At 34.7% G+C, this 26,126-nt stretch overlaps 2 protein-coding genes across 2 annotated transcripts in view; one reads left to right on the top strand and one right to left on the bottom strand.

The window, feature by feature from the left end:
• Positions 1–12,984, top strand: part of tbc1d8b (TBC1 domain family member 8B) — a 46,200-nt gene extending 33,216 nt beyond the window's left edge. The window contains 9 exon segments of the mRNA XM_056457688.1: positions 2,151–2,277; positions 2,647–2,745; positions 4,801–4,869; positions 5,566–5,806; positions 5,918–5,983; positions 8,699–8,740; positions 8,954–9,051; positions 10,587–10,871; positions 10,873–12,984. Of these exon segments, the coding sequence (XP_056313663.1) occupies positions 2,151–2,277; positions 2,647–2,745; positions 4,801–4,869; positions 5,566–5,806; positions 5,918–5,983; positions 8,699–8,740; positions 8,954–9,051; positions 10,587–10,871; positions 10,873–11,154 (1,309 nt within the window). The 3' untranslated portion in view covers positions 11,155–12,984.
• Positions 12,985–17,348: 4,364 nt separating this feature from the next.
• On the bottom strand, positions 17,349–23,417 carry gja2 (gap junction protein, alpha 2). The gene is given in 3 exon segments (XM_056457687.1): positions 17,349–19,077; positions 19,080–20,149; positions 23,230–23,417. Coding segments are annotated over 2 exon segments (1,194 nt in total). The 5' UTR covers positions 20,133–20,149; positions 23,230–23,417; the 3' UTR covers positions 17,349–18,936.
• Positions 23,418–26,126: the final 2,709 nt, after the last annotated feature.

Raw genomic sequence — 26,126 nt, 5'->3', positions numbered from 1 at the left:
GACGTCTGCATCTGTATTTGTATCAGCATAACTTTTTGGCAGTTGTATTTTTATTGAAAATTGCAATATATTAGCCCCATAACGCTTCATAAAATATATTTATGTAATATGTGCAAAATTTAAATCAGGATCTTCAGGACAAAATTATCCCCACTGAAACCCATTAAACAAATTGGTATTGGTATTGGTATTTAAGCAAAAACTCGTTGATAAGGAAAAATACATTCTTTGTGAACAGGCTTAAGCATTTTGCCAATTTCTCTTTTTAAGTTTGGCCTGTGGTGCAAATAATCACTTTGGTCCTGTTTTCTGCTTTGGAGCACTGCATGCCAAATTAATTTTAATTAAGTAACTACTGTATAATTTTATTAGTGCATTGGTGTGCATGTCAGAGATTTATTTTTAGTTATTCCTATTAGTAACCTTAATAATCTGCTTAGCCTTTAGTATATAAAAATAATGTTTTGTTGTTGTTTTATTATTTTAATAAATTCTTAAATTAATAATTTTTTGAGTAGTTATCACCAGGATGGAGGCTGGTTAAAATAATTACCAAAGTGAAGGTGTAAAATTTAAAAAAATTATACTTTTATCATGATTGGTGACACTGAGCTTTTTGTATGGACTTACTGTATGTGTATATTGTTTTAATTAACAGACAAGAGTTAAGTGCAGTAAGCAAGAGTTGTGAGTTTTGTTTTATACAACAGGGGCTGGGTGCACCTGCAGTACGTAAGTTGAAACGTAGCCTAGTTGTGACTTAAAGGGACACTTAGTTACAACTTACACACTACAAAATATTTTAGTGTTGCACCACTGAATTTAGTTAGACTAATGTTCCAACTAAATATTTACAGCAGCCTCACCCCATGTAAAACGGTAGATAAGAGACGACAGTGAGATAAGTTTTCATCGAGGAGCTCGTGAGAATAATAATGAATGATCTCCCTCTACTGACAGCCTTATTTTCCTCCCAAATCTTTTTCAGTTTGTGAAAGAAGAGTTCAATTTTCTTTCAAAGAGTGTTTTTTGTGTTCAACAATTAAAAGAGAATTTCTTCATGACTGAGTTTTTCTCCCTGCTCTTTTCTCTTTCATGTGTAGGATTGTTTTTTTTTTAATATCAAGTTTAATGTTTTGATAAGTTCATGTGTATTTTGCGTGCATTCACGGCTCGCGATGCAGGTGTGTGCGTCGTCTGCTGTAGTGACTGACTGTAATATAATGTACTATAAAAATGAATTTTGTCATTCAATTTTCATAGGATAGTTCCATATAGATTAGGCATGGGCCGGTTTAAGATTCTGTCAAATATATCACGGTATTGTGATCACTGCTCTAAAATATATTCTTTTTAAATGTCTGGGTAAAAAATAAAAAACTTTTATCCCCTTTGAAAACAATATATTTTATTTTTTGAAAGATTTATAATATTTTGGAGCAGTAAACATGTCAGGCTAAATAATTCAAATGAATCATTGACTTCTGTCTTCATTAGTTTAAAAAAACACCGATTTCTTTACAATTTTAAGCGGCATCTTTGGATATCTGTTCTATTTGTAAATAATAAAATAAATGTAAATAAAAAATCTTACACATACCTTAGGAAAGGTATTACAGAAAGTTTGGGTGGTTTTAAAACCTTGACTTTTCCAAACCGCAGTATACCTTGAAAAGGGTTATCGTCCCATGCCTATTATAGATGCATTATCTGCAGAATTTTATAGCAGTTTAACGATTTAAATGCTTTTTATTGGATATTACGTCATTTAATGCGACTACACATGACTTTACGGAGAGCTTACGACATACTAACTACTGTTTGCCTTAAGAACATGTGGTGCAACCAAAGAAGGAACACATTTAGTTACAAACTAGCTAGTAGTTACTAAGCCACTAGTGAGGACTTTACATCCCAGTTTAAGAAAGAACTTACGAACAGCTGGTGCAACCCTGTCCAGGTCTTTTATAGTCACTTTATGTTTGTTGTTATTAATATGTGGATCTTTTATTATTGTTGTATAATTTATTCATTCTGGAAAGATTAAGGTGACCAAACTTGCATTATCTTTGGATAACATGCTGTAGTTCCTGTGTAAATTTTTTTTTTCTATTTTATGACGCGTGTTCATAATTGATTTTGTTCTTCAGGTTTTTTGACAGCGTCACAAATAAAGACAGTCCCCTGCCAGCAACTGTTCAGCAGGCATCTGCAACAGCCAACGACAAATCAATACAAAAGGTTGACATCAGTGACCTCATCAAAGAGGCATATGAGGTAAAACTGCACACTTCAATACACTGTAGTGAACATTCAAATGCAAGCTCTTATCAAAATCATTAACCTTTTTTTCAAGAACATGCCATCTGGAGCAGCTTTTAGGCAGATACTTTTATTTTTGCAGCTTTTGTCTTTATGTTTGATGTTAGAATGACTTTGCTAATGCTTTGTCAATTATGCTCTTGGTGACAGATTTTATAGGTAGGTGTTGTGCAATAAAAAAGGTGTCAGTTTTATGAGCGCCTGAGAATTTCACACTTTCAGACTGGTCAGTTGCATGTAATGATTGAAACTCTACAGGAGGTCAGAGGTCAGGCAACCTAAAGCCCAACAGTTGCTCAGACTAATGAAGCTTCTTCGTTTCAGAAATATGGAGACATTCGAACAGAGGAAGTGGAAAACATGCGGAAGAGGAACAAGCTTTATGTCATTCAGACACTTGAAGACACAACAAAACAAAATGTAGTGAGTACAAAGAGGCATTATTTCATTCCTATATAGCAGTGGTTCTCAAGCTTCCTTCTAATGGTACGCAGAGGAATCGCTGAATAATAAAGTAAAAAATGAACACACTTTTAACTGTTTAATGCGTACAATAACACAGATATAATCAGTAAATTGATTTTAATAGGCTAAACCTTTTATTTTCAATTTTCTAATGTTTGTCATGTATTCTATCATCTAAAGCTAATTTCCTCCCTATATTTGTAATGGTTGTTGGGGCGTATCCCGTATTTTTATATCCCAGTGTTGACAGGTATAGTTTAATCACTTGCTTTTCTGACACACAAAGCCTACTCTAATGCAAAGTAAACAGATCTCATTTCTAATTTAAATATGTAAATTAAATTCATATATTTAAAATACAAGTTAATGTTTAGATTTCAAAGATATACAAATAAGTCCCATACATGCAACATGTATTGAAAAATAGATCAAAAAAGTTTATATATGAATATGATGACATATATGGCCTATATTTATAAGGTTCAAGGAAATGAATAGGCTACTATATGATAATACTTTACATTTAAGTACAGCAGTTTTCTTTTTACGTTTTAAGAACAGTGATATTTTTCATTAATTTAAAAGCACATCTTAATTTAAACATTGACATTTTTTTTTACCTGTAAGCACAGTACAGTGTTAAATGGTCTAAACTATTTAGAATGTTTATAGTGGCAGACAATAATAAATATTCATAAAAAGAAGAATTAATCTGCCATGTTTTTGAACGGTGCAAAGCTGTAGCTGTTTGATTAGGCTACCATGCTACTGTTATTTCAATACTGCTCATTATGGTGGTACTTGGAGAGAATTTTTCCTGAGGTGGTACTTGTTGAGAAAAGTTTGAGAACCACTGCTATATAGTAACTAATATAATTGCTTTGGAATTTTGAAGAACTCAAGACAACTCAAATGATTTATTAGAAAATACATTCTGAGATGTTTGCAATGGGGAGAAAAGAGCATCATTTAAAATGCATATGATATAAAGTCACGGTCATAAAGTGAAAATGTAATTGTGAATTATGTACACACCATTACAGTGTCAATGTTCGGTTTATTTTAAAGGTTTGGTTATTATTAATGCTGGGCAAAAATGAATCGTGATTAATCGCATCCGAAATAAAAGTTTGTCTTGACATTATATACGTGTGTGTACTGTGTAATAATTATTAATAAAATTAAATTAAATTCATCTTTATTTCTAATGCGCTTTTACAATGTAGATTGTGTCAAAACAGCTTAACATAGAAGTTCTAGTAAATTGAAAATGTGTCAGTTCAGTTTTCACTGTTCAAGTTCAGTTCAGTGTCGTTAATTTCACTGCTGGAAGTCCAAACACTGAAGAGCAAATCCACTAATGCGCAGCTCCACAAGTCCCAAACCAAGCAAGCCAGTGGTGACAGTATTCGCCAGTTGATGAAAGTATTATTATTATTATTATTATTATTATTATTATTATTATTATTATTATTATTATTATGTATAAACAAACAAGTGCATGCATATATTTGAGAAAATGTTTATTAATATTCAGATATAAAGTACATGTGCATATGATACCAATTATATATAAATTGAAATATCTATGTAATTAAATTGTTTTATATAGTTTTGTTTATATCACATATACATAATAAATGTGCATAATACATACACACATTATTATGCCAAAACAAACTTATTTTTTATTATTTTGGATGCGTTTATCTTTGTCCAGCACTAGTTTTTCCAACCAAAGATGTTTATAGTTTAACAAAAAGATTTGTATTTCAAATAAATGCTGTTCTGTTATCTCTATAGTTTCAGAAGGGTCATGTGGCATTAAAGACTGGAGTAATTACTGCTATATATTCAAATTTCACAGGAAAAAAGGCATTAAAAAATCTCATCAAGCCTTATAAGCCCTAGTATAATATGTAAAAATCATCCTTTGCACATTATTGGCACAGAGTTGCCGTTATGTTTGTTGTCCAGGGTAAATCGTTTAATGGTGTGTCATTTTTGCCACAGTTGCGTGTTGTTGCTCAGGATGTGAAATTCAGTGCTTCTCAGCTGGACGAGCTCTACTTGCTTTTTAAGGTGAGTTGATTACACATCAGTGCTTTTTCAGTACCCAAAGGCCTCAAAACACTAAACACTTTTAAAGGCCTTGATATACTCGCAATGAAATGCTCTTCATTCAGGTTTAAAAAGAAGTTTGAAATACCTGAGCAGTGTTTTACCATTTTCAAACATCCCAATGATACCCGTACTGCTGAGTATGGCATCAAATGAAGTTCACATCATATTTATTTTTAACCCCTTAGCGTTCCAACATTCTGACCATGGTACACTGAGCCACTAGTTACAGGAATCCAGGAACACTAAACTGTTAAAGAACTTTATAGATGCATAACATGGTTTATTTTTAACATAACAGTGTTGAACATGGAAAAACAGTGTCAGTTTTGCTTGCAATATGACATACACTTCACTTTCTACTAGGTTTTTATTTTTCCTTGTGGATATCTGACCTTGATGGACTGAACAAAGGAAAGTAACTAGAAAAGATTTCCAATTAAAAGAAGGCGGAGCCACAAAGCCACACCCACTCATTTTGTAATCACAACAAACTATGTTAGTTGTGTTAGTTACAATGATTGTTTTCAATCATTCCTTTTCTTTCCGGCTCAGTCCCTTTATTAATCAGGGGTCGCCAAAGCGGAATAAACCACCAAGTTATCCAGCATATGGGGGTTGTATCTTAATTACAGTTTGTGTGCTTGTGTGTTACAGAGGCAGCATTTTGTGTGCTGTTACTGGTCAGTGTGTAGTCCTGCCCTGCAGAACCATGACCCCAGCCTGCCATATCTGGACCAGTATCAGCTGGACCAGTCCCAGTTTAGCAGCCTGTTTAACCTCCTGCAGCCGTGGACCACACACACACACTTGCGCTCTCTGGCACGGTCAGCCTTCCATCTTCTGGATGAGAATGGAGATGGACTTGTGAACTTTAAGGAATTCATCTGCGGCCTGGGTAAGAGGAGCCTAACTAACCCTGAACAACCTTTGACCTTTCACCTCTGTGCAGCTTCCTTTGCAACCTGGCAGATTCCTTCAAGAGAATATGTGTGTGTGTTTATTGCAGATATATTATACAACAGATCATTCACAGAAAAACTGAAACTTCTCTTCAAACTGCACCTTCAGCCAGGTAAATGAGTTTTCTGGTGTCCGTCACTGTTCTGTAATGGCCGTTTAACTCTTTATCAGGCAAAGTCTTAAAAGCTTTCCAATAATCACTAATTTACAAATAACCAATTAGATTTTTTTATGAGGGCCCTATAAAGGGTTCATCTTTGACCGTAGGTTATGATTATGCATGTAGATGCATAACTTTATTCATCTCTAAATATCTGTCTTCTTTGCAAACTTATGGACAACCTTATGTATATCTTATGTCTAGGCCCACAAGGAATCTGCAGATTTCTGCAGATTTTTAGCTTATCATTGAGTCTATGTATTTACTTCTGTAAATGTGTGTACATTTATATTTATTCAGTTTTTTTATTTAATTTTATTAATATTATTGTGATATAATAATAGTAATATTAAAGTGTTCATATCATTTATTTACAATACAGTTTGTGAAGTAATATGTTCTGTCTTTTTGCAGACATATTATATGAGAAACTTGCTTTGTTTACCAAATAAGTCTAATTGGATTTGCATTATTAACATTAAATAAAAGTTAAAAATGTATTATTTTTATTTCATAGATTCAGTTTTTAGTTATGATACTCTTAAAATCATTCAGCATAAATCTGCAGATTGTTTACAAAATTTTCCACAGAAATAGCAAAAAATGTCCGCAGATTCCGTCTGGCCCTCTTATGCCCCAATAATCCTGAATCATCTATATATCTGACCAATGTATAACCCTATATTCTCTCTATCTAACACTTCTATCTTTAAATAATTATATATTATTTTATTGTTATGTTTGGATAATGTTGAATGCTTTGAGAAGCTGCTTTATAAAATAAAGTTTACTATTATTATTATTAATACATTTAATCCCTCAACAGAAATATATAATCAATACAAGGTATAATCTAAACCTTAACTAACGTCTCTGTAACCTTGTAAAATCTGCATACATAAACTCTACATCCAGTCTTTATTTGTAATCATTTAGTAACTTGATTAAAATAAAACTAAAACGAGGCTTCATGTTGAGGCCTTAATAATAGATGTATATAATGTTTTTAACATTTTGATTTGTTTAGAGCTAGCTTTGCTAATTTTATTTTATAATTATAATGTAATGTGATTAATAATGTGATTTATTATTACTAATACATCATATTTGACCTGGTGCAACTTATTTTACACAAAAAAAGTTCTTATTGTTATTACAATTAGAATTATTAGCCATGTTTAATAGAGATAAGATTTTCAACACATTTTAAGCAAAAGAGTTTTAATAACTAAATTCTTTTGTTTTTGCAGTGATGACAGTACATCATATTTTACTAGATATTTTAAAATCAGATATTAGTATTCAGCTTAAAGTGTGATTTAAAGCCTTGACTAAGTTAATTAGGTTAACTACGCAAGATTTGTTAATTAGCCAAATCATTAGATAAAAGTGGTTTGTTCTGTAGCAAATTGAACCTTTCTTAAGGGGCTAATAATATTGAACTTAGTAGTAGCTTTTCCTTTTTTTAATTCCAGCCAAACTTAAAAAAAATAAGACTATAAACTGTACAAAAAATGTCCTTGCTCTGTTAAATATTGATTATAAATATTTTTAAAATAATGAAAATTTCACAGGAGGGCTAATCATTTTGTTTTTAACCTTATATTACTTAAATAGCTTGAATGATTAATTTCAGGGGAACTTAAAGTAGATTTAGTACAGTCACAGTAACTGTGGGATTTAACGTTTGGCTGAATGTCATGTTAGCAATGGGATAACATGGGATATTTGACTAGATATTCTTCAAGATCCTTCTATACAGCTTAAAGTGACATTTAAAGGCTTAACTAGGTTAATTAAGTTAACTAGGCAGGTTAGGGTAATTAGGCAAGTTATTGTATAACGATGGTTTGTTCTGTAGAGTATCGAATATATATATATATATATATATATATATATATATATATATATATATATATATATATATATATATATATATATATATATATATATATATATATATATATATATATATATATATATATATATATATATAGCTTAAAGGGGCTAATAATATTGACCTTAAAATGAATTTTCTAAAAATGAAAAACTGCTTTTATTCTAGCCGAAATAAAACAAATAAGACTTTTTCCAGAAGAAAAAATATTATCAGACATACTGTGAATATTTCCTTGCTCTGTTAAACATCATTTGGGAAATATTTAAAAAAGAAAAAAAAATCAAAGAGGGGCTAATCATTCTGTCTTCAACTGTATATATATGCATATTTTATGTGTTTCTTCAGGAAACCAGGAGTGTAAGATTTTACCATCGTCTAGATTTTTTCCTCCGGGTGAAGATCACTCTTTCTCCACTCGTCTTTCTGGTCAGCTTTCACTACTTTCAGTGCTCCTTGCCTTTCCTTTCACTCTTTCTCCTTTTTTCTGGGTGTGCTATAACATCAGTGATCAATTTTGTGTGCTCGTACTGTATGTATGGTTATTTGTTTTTGTGTTGTGCATACCATTTTTATTTGCACTTTAGAGTAAACTTTGTGTCACCTAACATCTAAAGTCAAAACTTCAAGAATAGACACATCCCTCATTTTGGTGTTTTAACAAAAAGCAGACGCTCAAACCCTGTAATACCATATGTGTGCATGTATCTCTGTTCATGCATGAGTGTCCGTGTTTGTGGCTGTACATTTTCTCCTTTTTTTTAATGTAGACTCTGCAGAGGACGGAGTGATCAGAAAATGTCCAGAGAGAGGTGAAGTATTCATCTGTGTGCTCTTAATCGTGTTATCTACATCATAACAAGCTCAAATTATCATTTTTTTATTTGCTAATTGCCCAATTAAATTATTGACAAACACATTGATCAGATGGAGATGGAAGAGATTGATTATTATTTTAAACAATCTGATGATTGAATGGCATTCTTGACCAATCAGAATCGAGTATTGTGTGTCTTTCCCCTTAGGTCGTGCTAAAGTAGATCTGCAGGAGTATCTGAAACAGTGGCAGGAGGACTTACAGCGGAGAGAGGAGAATATTAAAGATCTGCCCAGAATTAATCAGGTACTCACTGAGGATGTGATAGAAATTAAACATGTACATCAGTCTGAATTGAATTAGTGCAGTTGCTCAAAAAAAATGTTATATAATGGTATTGAACAGCACTGCTCCGCTGTCTTTAACCATTCAAACACAGCATTGCCATTTACACAGAATGTATTTTCCCATATTTTCCCACTGCTCTACTTTTCCATGTAAATGCACTTGACCGATATGAATGACCATTATGCTTGCATCTTTTGAAGTTTTTTTTAAACTCTGTGTCAAGTAACTTTTAACATCAATGTCAGTCAGGCAGTGGGCAAATCAGAAGAGCTTCTGTTTACAGTAGTAAAATTGGCATGACAATTTTCGTTCGCCAGAACCTAGTCATTAGAAGAAGAAAAAAAAACCTGGTGGGAGAAAAAAGGAAAATATTTTATTTAAAGGGCACCTATGGTAAAAAATCTACTTTTCAAGCTGTTTGGACAGACATGTGTATAGATATACTGTATAGACCATCATATTGGGGTGATATAAACACACCCAGTCTTTTTTTTTTAAATTTAACAACATAAAAAACAGTGGACCAACTGGAGCGGTTTTCAGATCGACCGCAACTTTACGTAGGAGTGCGGTCCCCCCGCCCACCGAGTTGATTGACAGCTGCGCGTATTACCATGTCCCGGTAGTCACGTGTATAATCATATCAACAAGACCAGACGTGCGCAAACCAACCGGGAATAAAAGGTGTGTTCAGTTCGCTAGGATCATCAATCATCATCAAACGTGATCAAGAGTGAGTTTTACAAGTTTAAAATGTTTTAAAACAGAGCATGTGTGTAATGAATTACAGCGATTTACTTCAGATTCACTTCATCAGCACAGCCGCCTGTCAGAACAATTATAAAGGAAGACGCTTCAATCCCGGTTGGTGGACTTTAAATCAGGTTTTTTTTGTACATTAACATAACAGATATCCATACAGCAGAGGAGATTAATCTGTATCATGTCACATTTGCGTGCAAAAAGAGTGGAAAGCTAAACGCACTCTGTGTGTGTGCTTGCGTGCGTGTGTGTGTTCGACAAACACTTCCTGTTCACTTCATACATGTCAACCCTGCCGTTTTTGTCGGGATTCTCCCTTATTTTACCATGCTATCCCACTATTATCCTATTATTAAGTATTTTTCCATATTTCTCCCATATCTTTAATCTTGTAAGCACGTTAAAATAATATAAAAATGTCTGCATTCACTTTCTTTCCATTAAAGCTGTGCGTCAATCATCGCCCTTCATATGTAACATCTGAATCAGCAAACGCATGTAAAAGTGCTGACTGATGGACAAGCTCTCTATGATAAAATGATCCAAGATCAGCTTTTGTACCTCACCAAGAACATTGTAACAATTTTAATCCCTGTTTCGGAACAAAACAATTAATCTACAGGTGTGAAAGCACCCTAAAACACTTCAATATAATAATCTCTGCTCTGATTAGTTGTCATACTTATCAGTCAGCCAGATCAGATGAATGAAACAGACTCTGTGTGTTGCAGGTGCAGTTCATTAGTTTGACCAAGACTCTGTACAGCGTTTTCCATGGCGATGAGGAGGAGGAGAGCCTTTACCGAGCTGTGGCACGAGTGACCAGTCTTCTCTTGCGCATGGAGGAAGTGGGACGGAAACTACAGGACGGCAGCCCACAGAAAACACCCCAAACTACACCCACCAGCACATCCCAGCCAGAATCCTCCCCATCAAAACCCACCAGCCCTGAACCCGAGACCCCCGCTAAGAGTCAAAGCACCCACGACCAACCCGAGTCTCCTATCAGTCAACACTGAAACTGCCCCATCCCACTCTGACATCACTCCGAACTCAACCTCGCACCCTTCCACACCCACCAGCAGTCCCACCGAAACCAGCAGCCCGGTGCTGGACACACCAACAGACACCCCCAGCTCGCCCTGCACGGTCAGAGACGGAGACTGGAGTTTCTCCTTCGAGCAGATTTTGGCTTCTCTCCTGAATGAACCGTCTGTCGTTCGCTTCTTTGAACGGGTCGTTGACACGGACACTCTGATCACGCGCGCACGCAAAAACCAGCTCAAAGACGCACACTAATGCACACTTTCAGAGCAATCACAGCAAAACACTGCCCTAAAAGCCATAAACACTCTTCTTTCTTTGTTTTTGCAACTACTAAAGGTCAGTGTGTGTGAAACACTTGTGTCCGCTACCAATCATTCTATTTCTTTACAGACGCACATGTGCTGGACAAGTACTGAAAAAGGGAAAGAGGTGAGGTCAAAAGTGAGCGAAAGTATTTTTATGTAACATAAATGATTCGTGTTAGATGTTTATTTGTGTAATTTAGATGATTGGTGTGAGATATTGTGTTTATATTGTTAGTGAGGGAATTATACATACACACACACCACTGAACGTAGTATATTATTATGAATGATAACACGTGTGATTTGGGAGGAAGGCCTACTTTAGCTATTCAGTAATCACTCATTCCCCACCTGCCCTAATACACATATGCACATATAGGACCACAAAAGAAAGGATGAATCCAAGGGAAATCAAAATGCTATGCTGTTGATCTGCTGAAAACTATATCGTTTTAAAACTCATCATGACTAATTACACATCCGTCGCCTTACATTATTTATGCTGCTCCGGTGATCTTGGAAATGAAACTTGTTGTTGTTTCTGTAGAAGCTTGATTAGAAACGCCCAGATTGACATTATGCTAATCAGGAGGCGGAGTTTAGTCCAAATCATTTCACATTCCACAGCATTGAAGGTCTGTGTTAGGATTCCAGATTATATCTGTTTAATTCTGATTTACTGAATGTGTTTGTGTCTACAAACCGGAATCTGTGCTTTATGCCTTATTAGTTCTTGATTCAGGTCTTCAGTACGAATATCACAAGTGCTTCCATTTAACATTTTTCCTCTTGTTGATAACACTAAGCATTTATTTAAATCATTTCGAAAATTAGTTTATCAATTTGTTTGAGTTTTATCACAGAACAAGATATTTTCTGGCGTAATTTTACAGATGAATTAAAAATATATATCATAGGGAACATACTGAAATGCTTTAGCAAGAAAATAATGTTAACTATTGTGCTGTAAATTATATGCAAAGTCAGTTCATGTAATCAGTAGGATCATTAAGTGACAAATCACCAATCATAAGTAAGAGACATTGTATGATGCTTTAAACCAATGGTCTCAAACTCAATTCCTGGAGGGCCGCAGCTCTGCATAGTTTAGCTCCCATCACCTAAATCTCTCAGCTAGTCTCTAGCAGTCTTGAACACCTTGATTATTTGGTTGAGCTGTGTTTGATTAGGGTTGGAGCAAAACTGTGCAGAGCTGCGGCCCTCCAGGAATCCAGTTTGAGACCTGTGCTTTAAACAGACCAATGAATATGCAGAATTGTTCTTGTGTAAGTGTTGAGAGCTTGATGAATGCAGGAATGTCTGTTTTTGTTTTGTGGTTATTCTGTGTGCCGCTGCGTCAGCTCTAAACCAGCGAAACTGTTTTTGTTATGTGCGTGATGCAGTAGTTGTGTTCTTTTAAAGCTAAAGACACCTTAGAGTAGTGAGGATTTTTCCGTTAATTTGACTGAGCAGAAAGATGCTGTTTTGGTTTTGCATTCTTGCACAAGAAATAGAGAGAGGGAAAGAGAAAACTAAAACACTTTGCTGAAGGAATTGCATTGAAAATTTAATTATTATTATGTGTCCCATCTTCTCTGAGTCGCTCTCTTGCTGTATTTGTTGTATTACATGTGCTGCAGGGTAATAATGTGGTCATTTTTTTTACTTAATTTTTTTATTTCTGTTTTTGTCTAAAAGATTTCTCTTTGTTATAATCTGTTTGTGCCTCATAAATTGTCACATTTATGGAAGTTTAATTATAAAATAAAATGTGCTGAAAAATACAAAGAATCTTTTTCTGTCGTGTCTCTTATCTTGTTCTAGGAGAAACATCACTGTGGGTAGAGAAAGTTGATCCTCTAGGACAGGTTGAGTGAGACACGGGACTATCTGCGTTTTATTGTTGGTATTTGAGAAAGCAAGTCCTCCAGAATAATCAGAAACACCAGAATTGTCCCTCCAAATGTAAAAAAATTCTTCAATTTCTCCTTATCTACCAACGCAAACTACTTTTGAATTGAAAATATGATTTCATTAATTATGAAATTCCTAACAAAAAAGTGACAAGGTAAGAACTGTCGTTTTCGACATATTAAGCATGAATAAGACATACATGATTATTAATTCCTCCACCTTTCTGTTTTTTCATGCCTTAAAAAGCGAATTGTTTGCCCCAAGCACTGGTTATGGCCTTACTATGGCATATATATTACATGAAAATATTAAATAATTCATAATTATGTCATGAAACTTAAGTTATGACATAAAAAGTGCAAATTACAATGAAAAAGTCAAAATTATGAGTGAAAAATCTCATTAAAAAAAAAAACTTTTTTTACTTAATTTTTTTATTTCTGTTTTTGTCTAAAAGATTTCTCTTTGTTATAATCGGTTTGTGCCTCATAAATTGTCACATTTATAGAAGTTTAATGATAAAATAAAATGTGCTGAAAGATACAAAGAATCATTCTCTGTCGTGTCTCTTATCTTGTTCTAGGAGAAACATCAGTGTGGGTAAAGAAAGTTGATCCTCCAGGACAGGTTGAGTAAGACACGGGACTGTCAGTGTTTTATTGTTGGTTATTGAGAAAGCAAGTCCTCCAGAATAATCAGAAATGCCAGAACTGTCCCTCCAAATGTAAAAAATTCTTCTATTACTTCTCATCCACCAATGCAAACTACTTTTGAATTAAAAATATGTTTGCATTAGTTATGCAATTCCTAACAAAAAAGTGACAAGGTAAGAACTGTCGTTTTCGACATATTAAAAATGTATGATTTCCTTCACCTTTCTGTTTTTTCAACTTTAAAACTAATTGTTCACCCAAAGTAGTGGTTATGGCCTTGCTATGGCATACATATTACATGAAAATATTAAATAATTCATAATTATGTCAAGGAGTTTAAGTTATGACATAAAAAGTGCAAATTATGTTGAAAAAGTCAAAATAGGGAGTGAAAAAAACATCTCATTAAAAAAACATTTTTACATAATTTTTTTATTTCTGTTTTTGTCTAAAAGATTTCTCTTTGTTATAATCTGTTTGTGCCTCATAAATTGTCACATTTATGGAAGTTTAATGATAAATCAAAATGTACTGAAAGATACAAAGATTCATTCTCTGCCGTGTCCCTTGTCTTGTTCTAGGAGAAATGTCAGTGAATGTTGATCCTCTAGGACTAGTTGAGTGAGACACGGGACGTCCTCTGTGCTGTCGATAGAGGGATTGATCTGAGCTGCAGGTGCAGACGCTCCTCTGTAAGTATGCAGGCATATAGACGGGACTCTGCTGAGATCTGCTCATCTGCCTTTCATGAACGACATTAGAAGGTTACATGCTTCATGAATGTCATGTTGTGGCACAGCTTGACATCATGTCCTTTGACCCTTGCCACTGCAGCAGTACCTTTTATGAGACATGCAGGATTTTCTTTAAAAGGGGGTCTACTGACTGTTTACTGTTTTATGAGGGTACGCATTTTAAATGGTCATATTGTAGTTCATAGGTGTCAAAGTCAATTCCTGGAGAGCCGCAGCTCTGCACAGTTTTGCTCCAACCCTAATCAAACACACCTGATCCAAATAATTGAGGCATTCAAAAAAACCTAGAACACCTTGATTAGTTGGATCAGCTGTTTGATTAGGGTTGGAGCAAAACTGTGCAGAGCTGCGGCCCTCCAGGAATTGACTTTGACACCTACGCGATAGGTTATGATAAAAGGGATTGTGTTTTGAACTCTTGAGCTTTTTAATTAGCTTGTTCAGGAAAATTAGGATACCATGAAAGAAAACTGTAAAAATATTAAAATCACATGTGAAATTTATGAAACATAATTTTGGAACTTTCCATGTGTCCACATTTGTCCACGTTTAATCACAGGGCTTTCATAAGAACATTTTACTCAGTTTCTCATATTTTCGCATGTCATTTTATCATAATTTCACATATGAAGCATTTGGGGGTTTTTTTCTATAAACTTGCTTCTTGTGAAAATAATCATGTTTGGTTAAAGTGTTACAGCTTTATTCATAATTTACTGAAGATTGCTGAATATATCAATAATGATATAAAAAAAGTTATCTTTGTTTCATTTCTAAACACTTTATGCAAGCTACAACTTAAGCTGTTTGAAACTTACTAACAATAGTATGGTAGCCTATGTATACTAAAAAAAAGCCCATAAAAAATTAATTGCACATGTAAAGCAAACTATAAACATATAAAATTATATACAACAGTTCTGTCTGGTTCTTGAATCTGATTGGCTAATAGCCGTGTGATATTCTGCCAATAACAGTAGTACCGCCTCTTCATCCTTCACCCTTGTGTATTACTCTGCCCATACAGAAACAAGCAGAGGACACAGTTTGACAAATATTGCTGCTGTTAATGTGTCAACATAATGTACTTTTAAGGCTTTTTAGTCGAGAATGCAGTCAAATATTGCTGCTGTTAATGTGTCAACATAATGTACTTTTAAGGCTTTTTAGTCGAGAATGCAGTTGTTTAGGTTGCAAATTTGCAGTTCATTTGTAAGGATATTAGTGCCTATTTTTTCAGTGTAGCGGCTGCCATCAGCCTGTCTGAGCAGACCAAAAAAGTGACGGTTGACGTTCCGCCACAAGATGGCGACAGAGACCGTATAACAAGTACTTAGTGGAGAAAAACAACATTTTCTCAGTGTAAATTTCCAACTACAGCTGAACAAATCATTCTAAATCAGGTAAGAGGCATTCTGAGTCGATCTCTCTCGTTTGTTTTTTGTTGTGCTGTATTTGTACCACAGAAACTAGTGTTTGCTTTGCTCTGGCTGTTTCGGGGTTAAATATTGTGAAATTCCGATTGCAACAGAGAAATACTGGGAAATCTCTGTAGATTGATGGCTTATCTTAAATCTTAAAATGTCAGCAAAATCCCCTGTTTTGTCATCATTTTAGATTTTACTTCAGACTAGAATCATTTAAATTCTAGCTCTTAAGTGACGTGTGTGAACTGGCAACGGTTTGTGCTGTTCTGACGTCACCTGCAGATGAGAATGAATGGCGGAAGAAAGTAGTTCCTCGCACAAAAGGGTTTTTGAGATTTTCTTTTTATAGACATTTTTGTATAAATGCAATATCATACGCGTAGCAGTGCGATATTGCTCATGTAAACTATATTGATTAAAAATATTTTTATGTCCTTTAGTTATGAATTATTTTTAATTTATATATTGACTTATTTAGGAAACGAAAAATAATGGGTTAAATTGTTTAGGATGAATTGTAGCTTTACATTAGTTGCACTGCTCCAGTAAACTATTTTAGGGTAGTGTTGATTTGTAACTGCCATTGTATATGCTAATTAGTGGGTGCTTTAGTCCGCATCACATCACACTTTCCACTGTATACGTTTCTATTAGGATTCCAGGTTATTTATGTGATCACGTTTATATATTATTGGTATTATTAACAAAGAAATGACATATACGCTGATAGCAAAAAGAAAACTCAAGATTTAGAAAACATGAATTGACTGAACTTTCATTCATGTGCACTCGACGCTGATGTTATGTCTCCCTCTAGAGGAAGGTTTCCGGTCATGCAGCTTTCCAAAATGACAGATTTTCCAACACAAGGTGAGCTTCCCAGCTAAAAGTAGATTCTCTATTTTAGTTAACAACAATGTTTTGTACTAAAATTGTCAAATATTTAATCTATATTCATTTAATTTTACCTAACATGTCTGAATAGCCTATATTGTCCTTACTGTGTGTATCCAGTTCTACGCCTAGCAAAATGCTAACATAACTATGCAGTGCATGCATGAGTTTAGGATTTTATGCCTATTAGTCACTTCTGGGGCTTATTTTGGTCAGGCTGATGCTGATCTTGATGGACTGTAGACAGGAAGGCTGTTCAAAAGAAGCACAGCAAGAAGGATATTTACAATCCCTAACTGTTTAGTGCCACTGTAAATTTTTGGATCTGCTGAGATGCTCTTGGCAACTTCTAAAGCCAGGCTGTACTCTTGCCTAATGGAGCATATTTAGCCAATCAGAGCTCCTTCCCGTCCGTCTGCCAGACCTGTGTCAGGTTTCAAACCGGACACACACACATATACAGGGTGTCTCTGGGCACTCATTTCAGCTCTCTAAGAATAGTCTTCAGTGTTTATTTAAGAAGTGAACACACACATAGCAACTTTGCTTGATATCAATCATGTTTACATGCTGAGAATGTGTGGACGTTACATTCATACAGTGCTGGTGCTCAGGCTGAAAAGATTTCAGCAGGTTATAGACACACTGAAGACACTGTAAACACCTGGCGGAGGTCATCAGGACTGTAGACAAGATGATGTAATGGTTGTATGTTGTTGACTTGTAAAATATGATCAGCTTTGCCACTGATAGAATATAAATACATCAGTTTTCCTCCACAGTCAGTCCCTTCTTTCAAAACAGCAAACAAACAAAAAATACTACATTTATATATTCACATTTTACCCGTAAATCTCTTAAGTGTTTTATTGTTGGTATTTGAGAAAGCAAGTCTTCCAGAATAATCAGAAATGCCAGAACTGTCTGTCTAAATGTTAGAAATTCTTCAATTTCTCCTTATCCACCAATGCAAACTACTTTTGAATTGAAAATATGATTTCATTAATTATGCAATTCCTAACAAAAAAGTGACAAGGTAAGAACTGTCGTTTTCGACATTTTAAGCATGAATAAGACATACATGATTATTAATTCCTTCACCTTTCTGTTTTTTCATACCTTAAAAAATGAATTGTTCACCCCAGGTAGTGGTTATGGCCTTCCTATGGCATACTTGTAACATAAAATATTAAATAAATCCATAATTATGTCATGAAATTTAAGTTATGACATAAAAAGTGCAAATTACGATGAAAAAGTCAAAACTGTGAGTGAAAAATCTCATTAAAAAAAAAAATTCTTATATAAATTCTTACAGTGCTCAGCATATATAAGTACACCCCTCACAAATCTCTCTTTTAAATTCATATTTTTAATAGAAAGCTATGCAATGTTATATTTGTGCATATACATTAGATTAGTCAGTACTGAAGCCAAATCTGGAGCTTATCTAACAAAATAACTTACGATAACAGCCCAAAAACTAGTACAGCCAAATTTATATGTTATAGAAAAATATTACATACAAATTTTAAAAAGAGGAAAAATCAAGAGAAGCAAAAACAATGGAAACATTTTGTTTAAATTTTGTAACATTTAGCTTGAATTTAATTGTATTATCTTTTAATTTCTAAATATGTTTGGTGAATAAAATATTATTTTAATAAATATATCTGTTTAATAAATCTGTTATGTTTAAATGCGCCAAAATACACTGCCTATATTCACTGAGAAATGAATACAAATATTCATTTTGAAAATAGCGTGTACACAATCATGCTGAGCACTGTATATACTTCTGATAGTCTAATTTTGTTTATTTAAGTGATTTTGACTTTCTTTGTCTTGGATGACCATTATTATAATTTTAACTTTTTATGTCTTAATTATGACCTTGTATTTGATAATGCAATATCATAAATATATTTCCATTTTGTAATTTGGAGCAAATAGGCTCCCACATGATTCAGTCTATGACTCAGTCATCAATCTGTTCTATTAATGATCACGTGATTGCAATATTCCCACAAAATGAATTCAAGTAAAGCCTCAGTTCACATTCAAACTCCCTGATTCCGATGTCACTCTAAATGACACCTTGATCAATGAACCTCATCGTTCGTTTGTTGCCTGTGAGCTGAAGAGGGAATCTCTTCAGGTGTTCAGAGCGGGAGATCCCACATTCAGTGATGGAGTTGAGACTCTCTTGTTTCCTTCTGCTCAGATTTTGAGATCATCCATCCTGGTCTTGTTGCTGCTGTAGCGACTTGAATGGCTGGGCCTGCGCTGCTGGCTTGATGGTGATCCGGGTACAGAATTCACTGTTTTGCTGATCTTAACATCAGCAGTGTCAGGTTTGCCGCTGCGCTCTACAGCCATGTTCTCTCGGTTTTGCTTGTAAACAGAGCGGCTGCCATGAGCCGGGAACGTCCCGTCAGCTTCTGAGAGGTTGAAGTGCGGCTCGGTAGGAAAGGGAGCCGGAGGAGGTGCGTGAGCAGGAAAATAAGGGTAATTTGGCACAAAAGGAACCACGGCGTCCTCACTAGGCACTTTAGACTCAGTGTCGCAGACTGAGTGAGTACGCCGGTAACGGAGACCCTGTCTGCACTTGGTGAAGCCCAGGTGATACATCTCCACCAGGTTGAGCAGCAGAGAGACACAGGCTACAGCCAGCATGAAAATAATGAAGATGGTTTTTTCTGTCGGTCGCGAGATGTAGCAGTTGACGGTGTTTGGGCAAGGCCACCTGCTGCAGGTGTACAGAGGCTTGAGCTCGAATCCATACAGGAAATACTGAGCCACAATGAAGCCCACCTCGAAAAGTGTTTTGAAGATGATGTTGAAGACGTACGTGCGCAGCAAAACTCCCTTTAAACAGATCTTCCCCTGTTCATCGCGTATGGGACCTTTTGTTTTGTGGCCCAGAAGTGCCTGTTTGTCTGCTCCGCTCGTGTCATTGCGTTTTAGTTTTTGCTCCATACGCACCAGGTGCAGGATATGACCCAGATAGATCAGTGTCGGAGTTGAGACGAAGATGATCTGGAGCACCCAGAATCGAATGTGAGAGATGGGGAAGGTTACATCGTAACACACATTCTGACAACCAGGTTGCTTGGTGTCACAGGTGAAGCCGGACTGCTCGTCGCCCCAAACCTTCTCTGCGGCAGCACTGAGCACCAAGATACGAAAGATGAAGAGGACGGTGAGCCAGACTTTGCCCACCACCGTAGAATGTTCCTGGGCGCTTTCTAAAAGCTTCCCAAGAGAGCTAAAGTCTCCCATCACTGCTGTGCATCCACCTGCAGATACATCCAGAAATCAGAAATCATTTCTGGTTTATAGATTAAATGCAATAACACTGGCTTACAACTGAATTTGATCATTTTTTATGAATCATCTGCTTTCAGTTAAGATTTATACTAAGTGAACTATAAAGAAGGGGAAAGGCAAAGGAAGCTGAGAGAGTTCGTTGAAACATGATATAAGTGCCTTTCACACCAACGTATTCATAGTTCCTAGAACTATTGGTTAAAGTAAATGCATTTTGGCATGTTCACAAGTACATATTTTGGAAAAACAGAAGTAGTACATACTTCTGATCAGCACAATATGAACCACCAATGATGTACGTGCATATTAATTGGCCATATATAAAACTAGGCTTATGACTGTCTCAAATTGTCTTACTGCGATTATCACGATAGACAATATTATCACAGTAATGACCTAAGCTGGTAAAATATATACTTTAACATGTATAATAACAAGAAGTACATAGTGTGTCACTTGTATATACAAGTGTAAATCAGATTTCGATCAGATTAAATTGCATCAGGTTTTAAAATTAAAGTACAAAGGTAACACTTTACAATAAAATATCTTTTGTACCATTAGTTAATCCTTTTAAATCAACTGTGAGAAAAGCCATATATATTGTAATTACTTTTTTAAAGTTAGTTAAAAATACAACAGAATTTTATTAGTTATTAACTTCATTTAACAAAACAATTACAACTTGTAATCAGATTACATCTAGGACTTTTATCAATATTTATTTTTTAGGGGTTTTTAACCGTCAATGTCCAGAACTAGATAGTATAAACAGAAAATCGTGTGGTGCAGGATACTGGCAAAGGGCCTTAAGCCGGGAATCAAACTCAGGTCAGCGTAAGCACTTCGGTGCTATATGTCGACGCACTTAAACTCTATTCTATTGGCGCTGACATAAATATGATTTTAACATGTAATTAAGCATAACATCACCTAAAATTAATAAAAACCTTTGTAAATTTAATCATGAGTTTAGTTAAACAATTGATTTTATTGCTGTACTATACAGACCTTTCAATCAATATTTCAGCATGAAGTAGCCTAGAATAACATGTAAAAATTTTCATGTTTGAACTTTTAAACTAACCCAGAATCTTTTAAGAATTTGGCACTATTATAAAGACCAGCAAATGCAATGTCAGTATTATTAACAAGCACTCTGAAAGTTTAAACAATAAATAATTATTCACTGTATTTTGATGTGCCCATGATATCAAAATTGTGCATGTTCATTACCATGAATTATGGAATTTTGCCATATATCCATACGAAACACCAACGCAACATTCTAAGTGTTATAAGACATAAAGGAGCACCAGTCTGGTGGTTAGATCCTATAACTGAATTCTTAGGACTACATAGTGCAAAAGCTTCTCTAGTGGGTCAGCAATTAGTTGCCTCACACTACGAAGGTAGTAAGGTCAAGCCCTGACCGAGGCTGGATTTTCCCTTGTGTCAGTGCAGGTCTTCTGAATTCCCCTTGCAGTTGAAATAATTTGGAGTCTCAGAATTGTTGATAGATGTGTGAGAGCTCTGTGATGGACTTGCCATCTCTCCTGAGCGTTTCCCCCCTCCCTCTGCCCAAAGAAACTGGGATAGACTCCTGCCCTATAACCCTGAAAGGTTGTCTACCTTCCCTACTTCTCCTTATATTATTGCATAATCAGTTCAAGCTAATAATTATTAAATATCTGAATATGCAATTCTGTTTACCCTCAAGAGTCAAATAAAATAATAGTTTTGTTTGTTACTAAACTAAATTGTGTGATTAAAGATTTAAATAAACATTAGGCTATGCAAAAGGTGCTCTAAGTAATTGTAATAATAAAACACCAGCTTTTATATGGTATTGATACATCCCTAAAAAAGTTTACTCTTGAAAGTTTACTCATATGTATTAATATGCAAATAAAATAGATAGCATCTTAAGTCGGACAATCCATTTGCAAATAAGAAAACTTTCCTAATTTCAATTAACTAAATTGTGTCTTATTTTTTATGCCATTTTTTACACAAGGTGGTTTTGTGTAAGGTTTTGTATGAATTCATAATGTATATGTATGTGTATCAGCAGTGGGATGTGTTGAAAGTTCTTTGTCATGTTTGAGGGATGGATTGTTATATTTGGTCAATTGGGGCCGGAGTTTTGACTGACATACCTTCATGTCTGAGCATGACCTGAAACAGGTGGACATACTTGACCCCTACACACACACACACACACACACACACATGTACAGATCCCCTAAAACACACCATCCCTCCTATTGCACCATCTCCTATTGTTTACAGATTTCTTTACATTTTATATGAAAGTGTCCTAAATGCTATAGACCCCATTATAATAACAGCCTTACTTAGAGCCCACATAAAATTTAACGTTAGCTTTATATTTCCATGCATACACACACAAAAAAAAGATATACACACAAAAAGTATCAGAAATTAAATGGAGATCTAATATCTAAATCATAATTTGTGTCTTACATGTTAATAGAATGAAATAATTAGTGCTTATTCTTATGATTTTGATGGAGCAGAAATAAAAGAAGGTATAATCAAATCATAAATATTCTAAAGTATTTTCTAGATTTGTGTGAGTTAATGGGAAGCTAATGTTTTTTTTTTCAGCTTAGTGGTTTCACAGAAATGCACAAACTTTCTCTGAAAGAAAAAAACTAAAGACTAAAACTAAAGCGTCACAAAAACCAGTTGACATGCTTCATGGGACACACTGTGATTAGTCATTCATGGATAACTAAACACACACTCATGCATGAAGTAACCACATTAGTCATAATACTAAAGATAGGATTGCTTTTGCTTTAAAAACTGTGATGGATGTGAAAATTACCTCTATTACTATTATTTAAACCATTAATAAAGACAAAGAGCAGTTCATGCTGATAAATGAAAGGAACCAAAACTGTTAAAAATGATTACAAGACCTAGATAGATCTGAAAGAGTGTTAAATGAGTTTATCATTCTGGCAGATGCTTCACTCAGTCTCTGTGTGCGTGCCATTTAATTCTATAGCATGAAACTCACCTTGCTAGGGTCCAGAATTAGAAAGATTCCTCAGACACAAATAGACAAACGTCTACAAATCTAAACAAACATCTTCTGTCTCACACACACTTTCTTCTTTACTCCTGAACCGACTCAAACAGAAGAGAACCGACCCATACAAATACACTGTATCTGCGTGTGTGTGTGAGTCTGTGTGTGTGTGTGTGTGTGTCTGTGTGTTGGGGTTAATTTTGGCAGGGAACACAATCCCTATAGGGAGAATTTTGAAGAGTGTACCACCTGCCGTGTTTCTCAGAGTCTCTCCGGTGAGTGACAGCTGTCAGGACCAATGGTGGCGCTCACAGCCCTTTGAAGGATATCAGTGCCGAAACACATTTTGCCTTTCTATTTTAGTTTAAGTGTGTTTAACAGCTAAAAGAGACCAAATGGGAGTTAGAGAGCTAAAGGTAGACATGGAGAACTGGGATGTGTGCATTTGCTTGTATTGACTAGGTTGTAATGACAGAAAATATTTTACATTCTCTAAAGACATGCAGGTAAAATCTGGACTGGATGGTAATTGAAGACCCAGAGTTTAAAATGCAAACCATTTTATTTTACTTTATTTTATTAATTTTCTGATTTGATTAAAATGTGAATGGTATGACTCAAATCATGCCAAATGAATTAATGCATTTGGATTCACATGGGATCCATTTAGAAGATTTTGTTTGTTTGTTTGTTTTAAGACACTTTAAGTAATTATGACACTGAACCTGGTGACCTTTGTACATATAGGTCAGTGTCAGTCCAAATTCTACTAATAAATAATAGCTTGTAATAACGGATGTCATGCCCATTCATAAAGTAGACCTACCAAAAATAATTTTAAAAAGAGATTTTTGTCGTTATTCTGTTGATGAACAGATCAAAATGACAAAATGCCATCTCAAAGAAACTGACCTTGCAATTATGCTTAAAACTTAGTCACTGTGATTTGAATGGGGAGCTGATCTTTTTGGAGATGTAGCGTCGCCTAGAGGCGATTCCCTGTACAGACACAAACAAAATCAAAAACTATTCAATTTATTCCTGTAATAGCAGACGAGTATTGAAAACTCCGACTTTACTTTCTTAAGTTCATTTTAGTCATACAAAACAAAAGTGCTTTAAAATGATAATGTATCCAATTGTCTATGTATAGTTATACTTAATATATCCTATTTTAAATAGGCTACATTAGCTAAAAAATAGCCTATTAATAGCATAATTACATAAACAGATTTTCTTTTTTGTTTGTTTCATAAAATGTGTATTTCAAAATAGATTAATAGCATTTAATATTGGCTTAAATGTTGGCTTAAATTGCCTTAAAAAGAAAATGTAACATTACATCGCATTAGTTATTAGATTATATTAGTAAAACTTATATTAGTAAATATGTGAATGTAAGTGGACCCTAAATTGCTGGAAATAACATATTTAGCCTATATAGCTGGCTGAAAACCTGATCTAAAATGATGAAGTCAAGAACTGTTCAGGGGTGCCCAAGTTTTTTCTTATGAATTATTACAGTAAAACAAACAATAAAATATACAACAGAATTACTAGTTTTTTCCTTGAAAAAAAAAAATCAGATTTTAACATTTAATTAAAACATTTAATTTCAGTTTGCTATAAATAAAAAGCAATAAAACAAAAAAGGTTAAGTCAAATGACAATCTCTGTGTTAAAGGCATTTGCTCCAACCCTCTTCATCATTCTCACTCTCTTTTCAGATTGGATGGTGGGTCAAATCAAAGGCTACATTGGGCCAACTTTGGCCTGCAGGCCCTACTTTGGGCATCTCTGTTCTAAAAGAATAGGGACAATTGGAGCTTTTTATTTTAACCCTTTAACTGTCTGCTCTACCAAATGGTTAATCATATTTTGACTCTTTTAAATAATGGTTTACACACACAGCATTATTGGTTTACAAAAAAATCAAACAAACTGTTATTCTGTTGCATTAATACACTTGATTTTGATTTTACTGTAAAAAACTATAAAACACGTTAAAGGAGAATCTGAAGTATTTTATGGTATATTTAAAAAAATTAAGATAATTTACTATTCAATAATATTTTGTTTTGATTATGTTTTAAATAAATTGGTCTTACAACTTCATCTTTTCTTATTTTTCATAGTCATTCATTCATTTTCTTTTCGGCTTAGTACCTTTATAAATCTGTGGTCGCCACAGCGGAATGAACCGCCAACTTATCCAGCATATGTTTTATGCAGCGGAACCCATCACTAGGAAACATCCATACACACTCATTAACACACATACACTACGGTCAATTTTAGCATACCCAATTCACCTACACCAGATGTCTTTGGACTGTGGGGGAAACCTGAGCCCCCAGAGGAAACCCACGTGAACACGGGGAGAACATGCAAACTCTACACAGAAATGACAACTGACCTAGCCGAGGCTCAATCCAGCGACCTTCTTGCTGTGAGGCGATCGTGCTACCCACTGCGCCACCGCGTCACCTTTTTTTGAGTGTAGTATATGTATTATTCCGGTACTTTTGCCATAAACTGACATATCAACCATTTAGTAGAGGCTGATATTTTAGAAATTATAGGATGTGTTGAAAAAAAATGTATTGAGTGTGTTAACTAGCGACATTAGGAGTTAAGAAATGCAATCCACAATGTATTGTCTTGGTGGGGCAGTTAAAGGGTTAAGCACTTGCTTTAGCTGTCATTTGCAATAAAACTCAATGTGTGAGTACCACAGATAAATTAATATTTCAATTTTATTTAATTGTAGAATTTGTTTAAGTTACCAAATAAGTATATTTCATACAGCAGTAAATACATGTCATGAAGTAATGCTTATGTACATAATTTAAAAAGAATTCTGAGTACACATAAAACATAATCAC

This window comes from Danio aesculapii, chromosome 5 (assembly GCF_903798145.1).
Source record: "Danio aesculapii chromosome 5, fDanAes4.1, whole genome shotgun sequence".
Lineage (NCBI taxonomy): Eukaryota > Metazoa > Chordata > Actinopteri > Cypriniformes > Danionidae > Danio > Danio aesculapii.
Note: the sequence above shows the minus strand (reverse complement) of the source record. Positions and strands in the feature narration are given on the sequence as shown.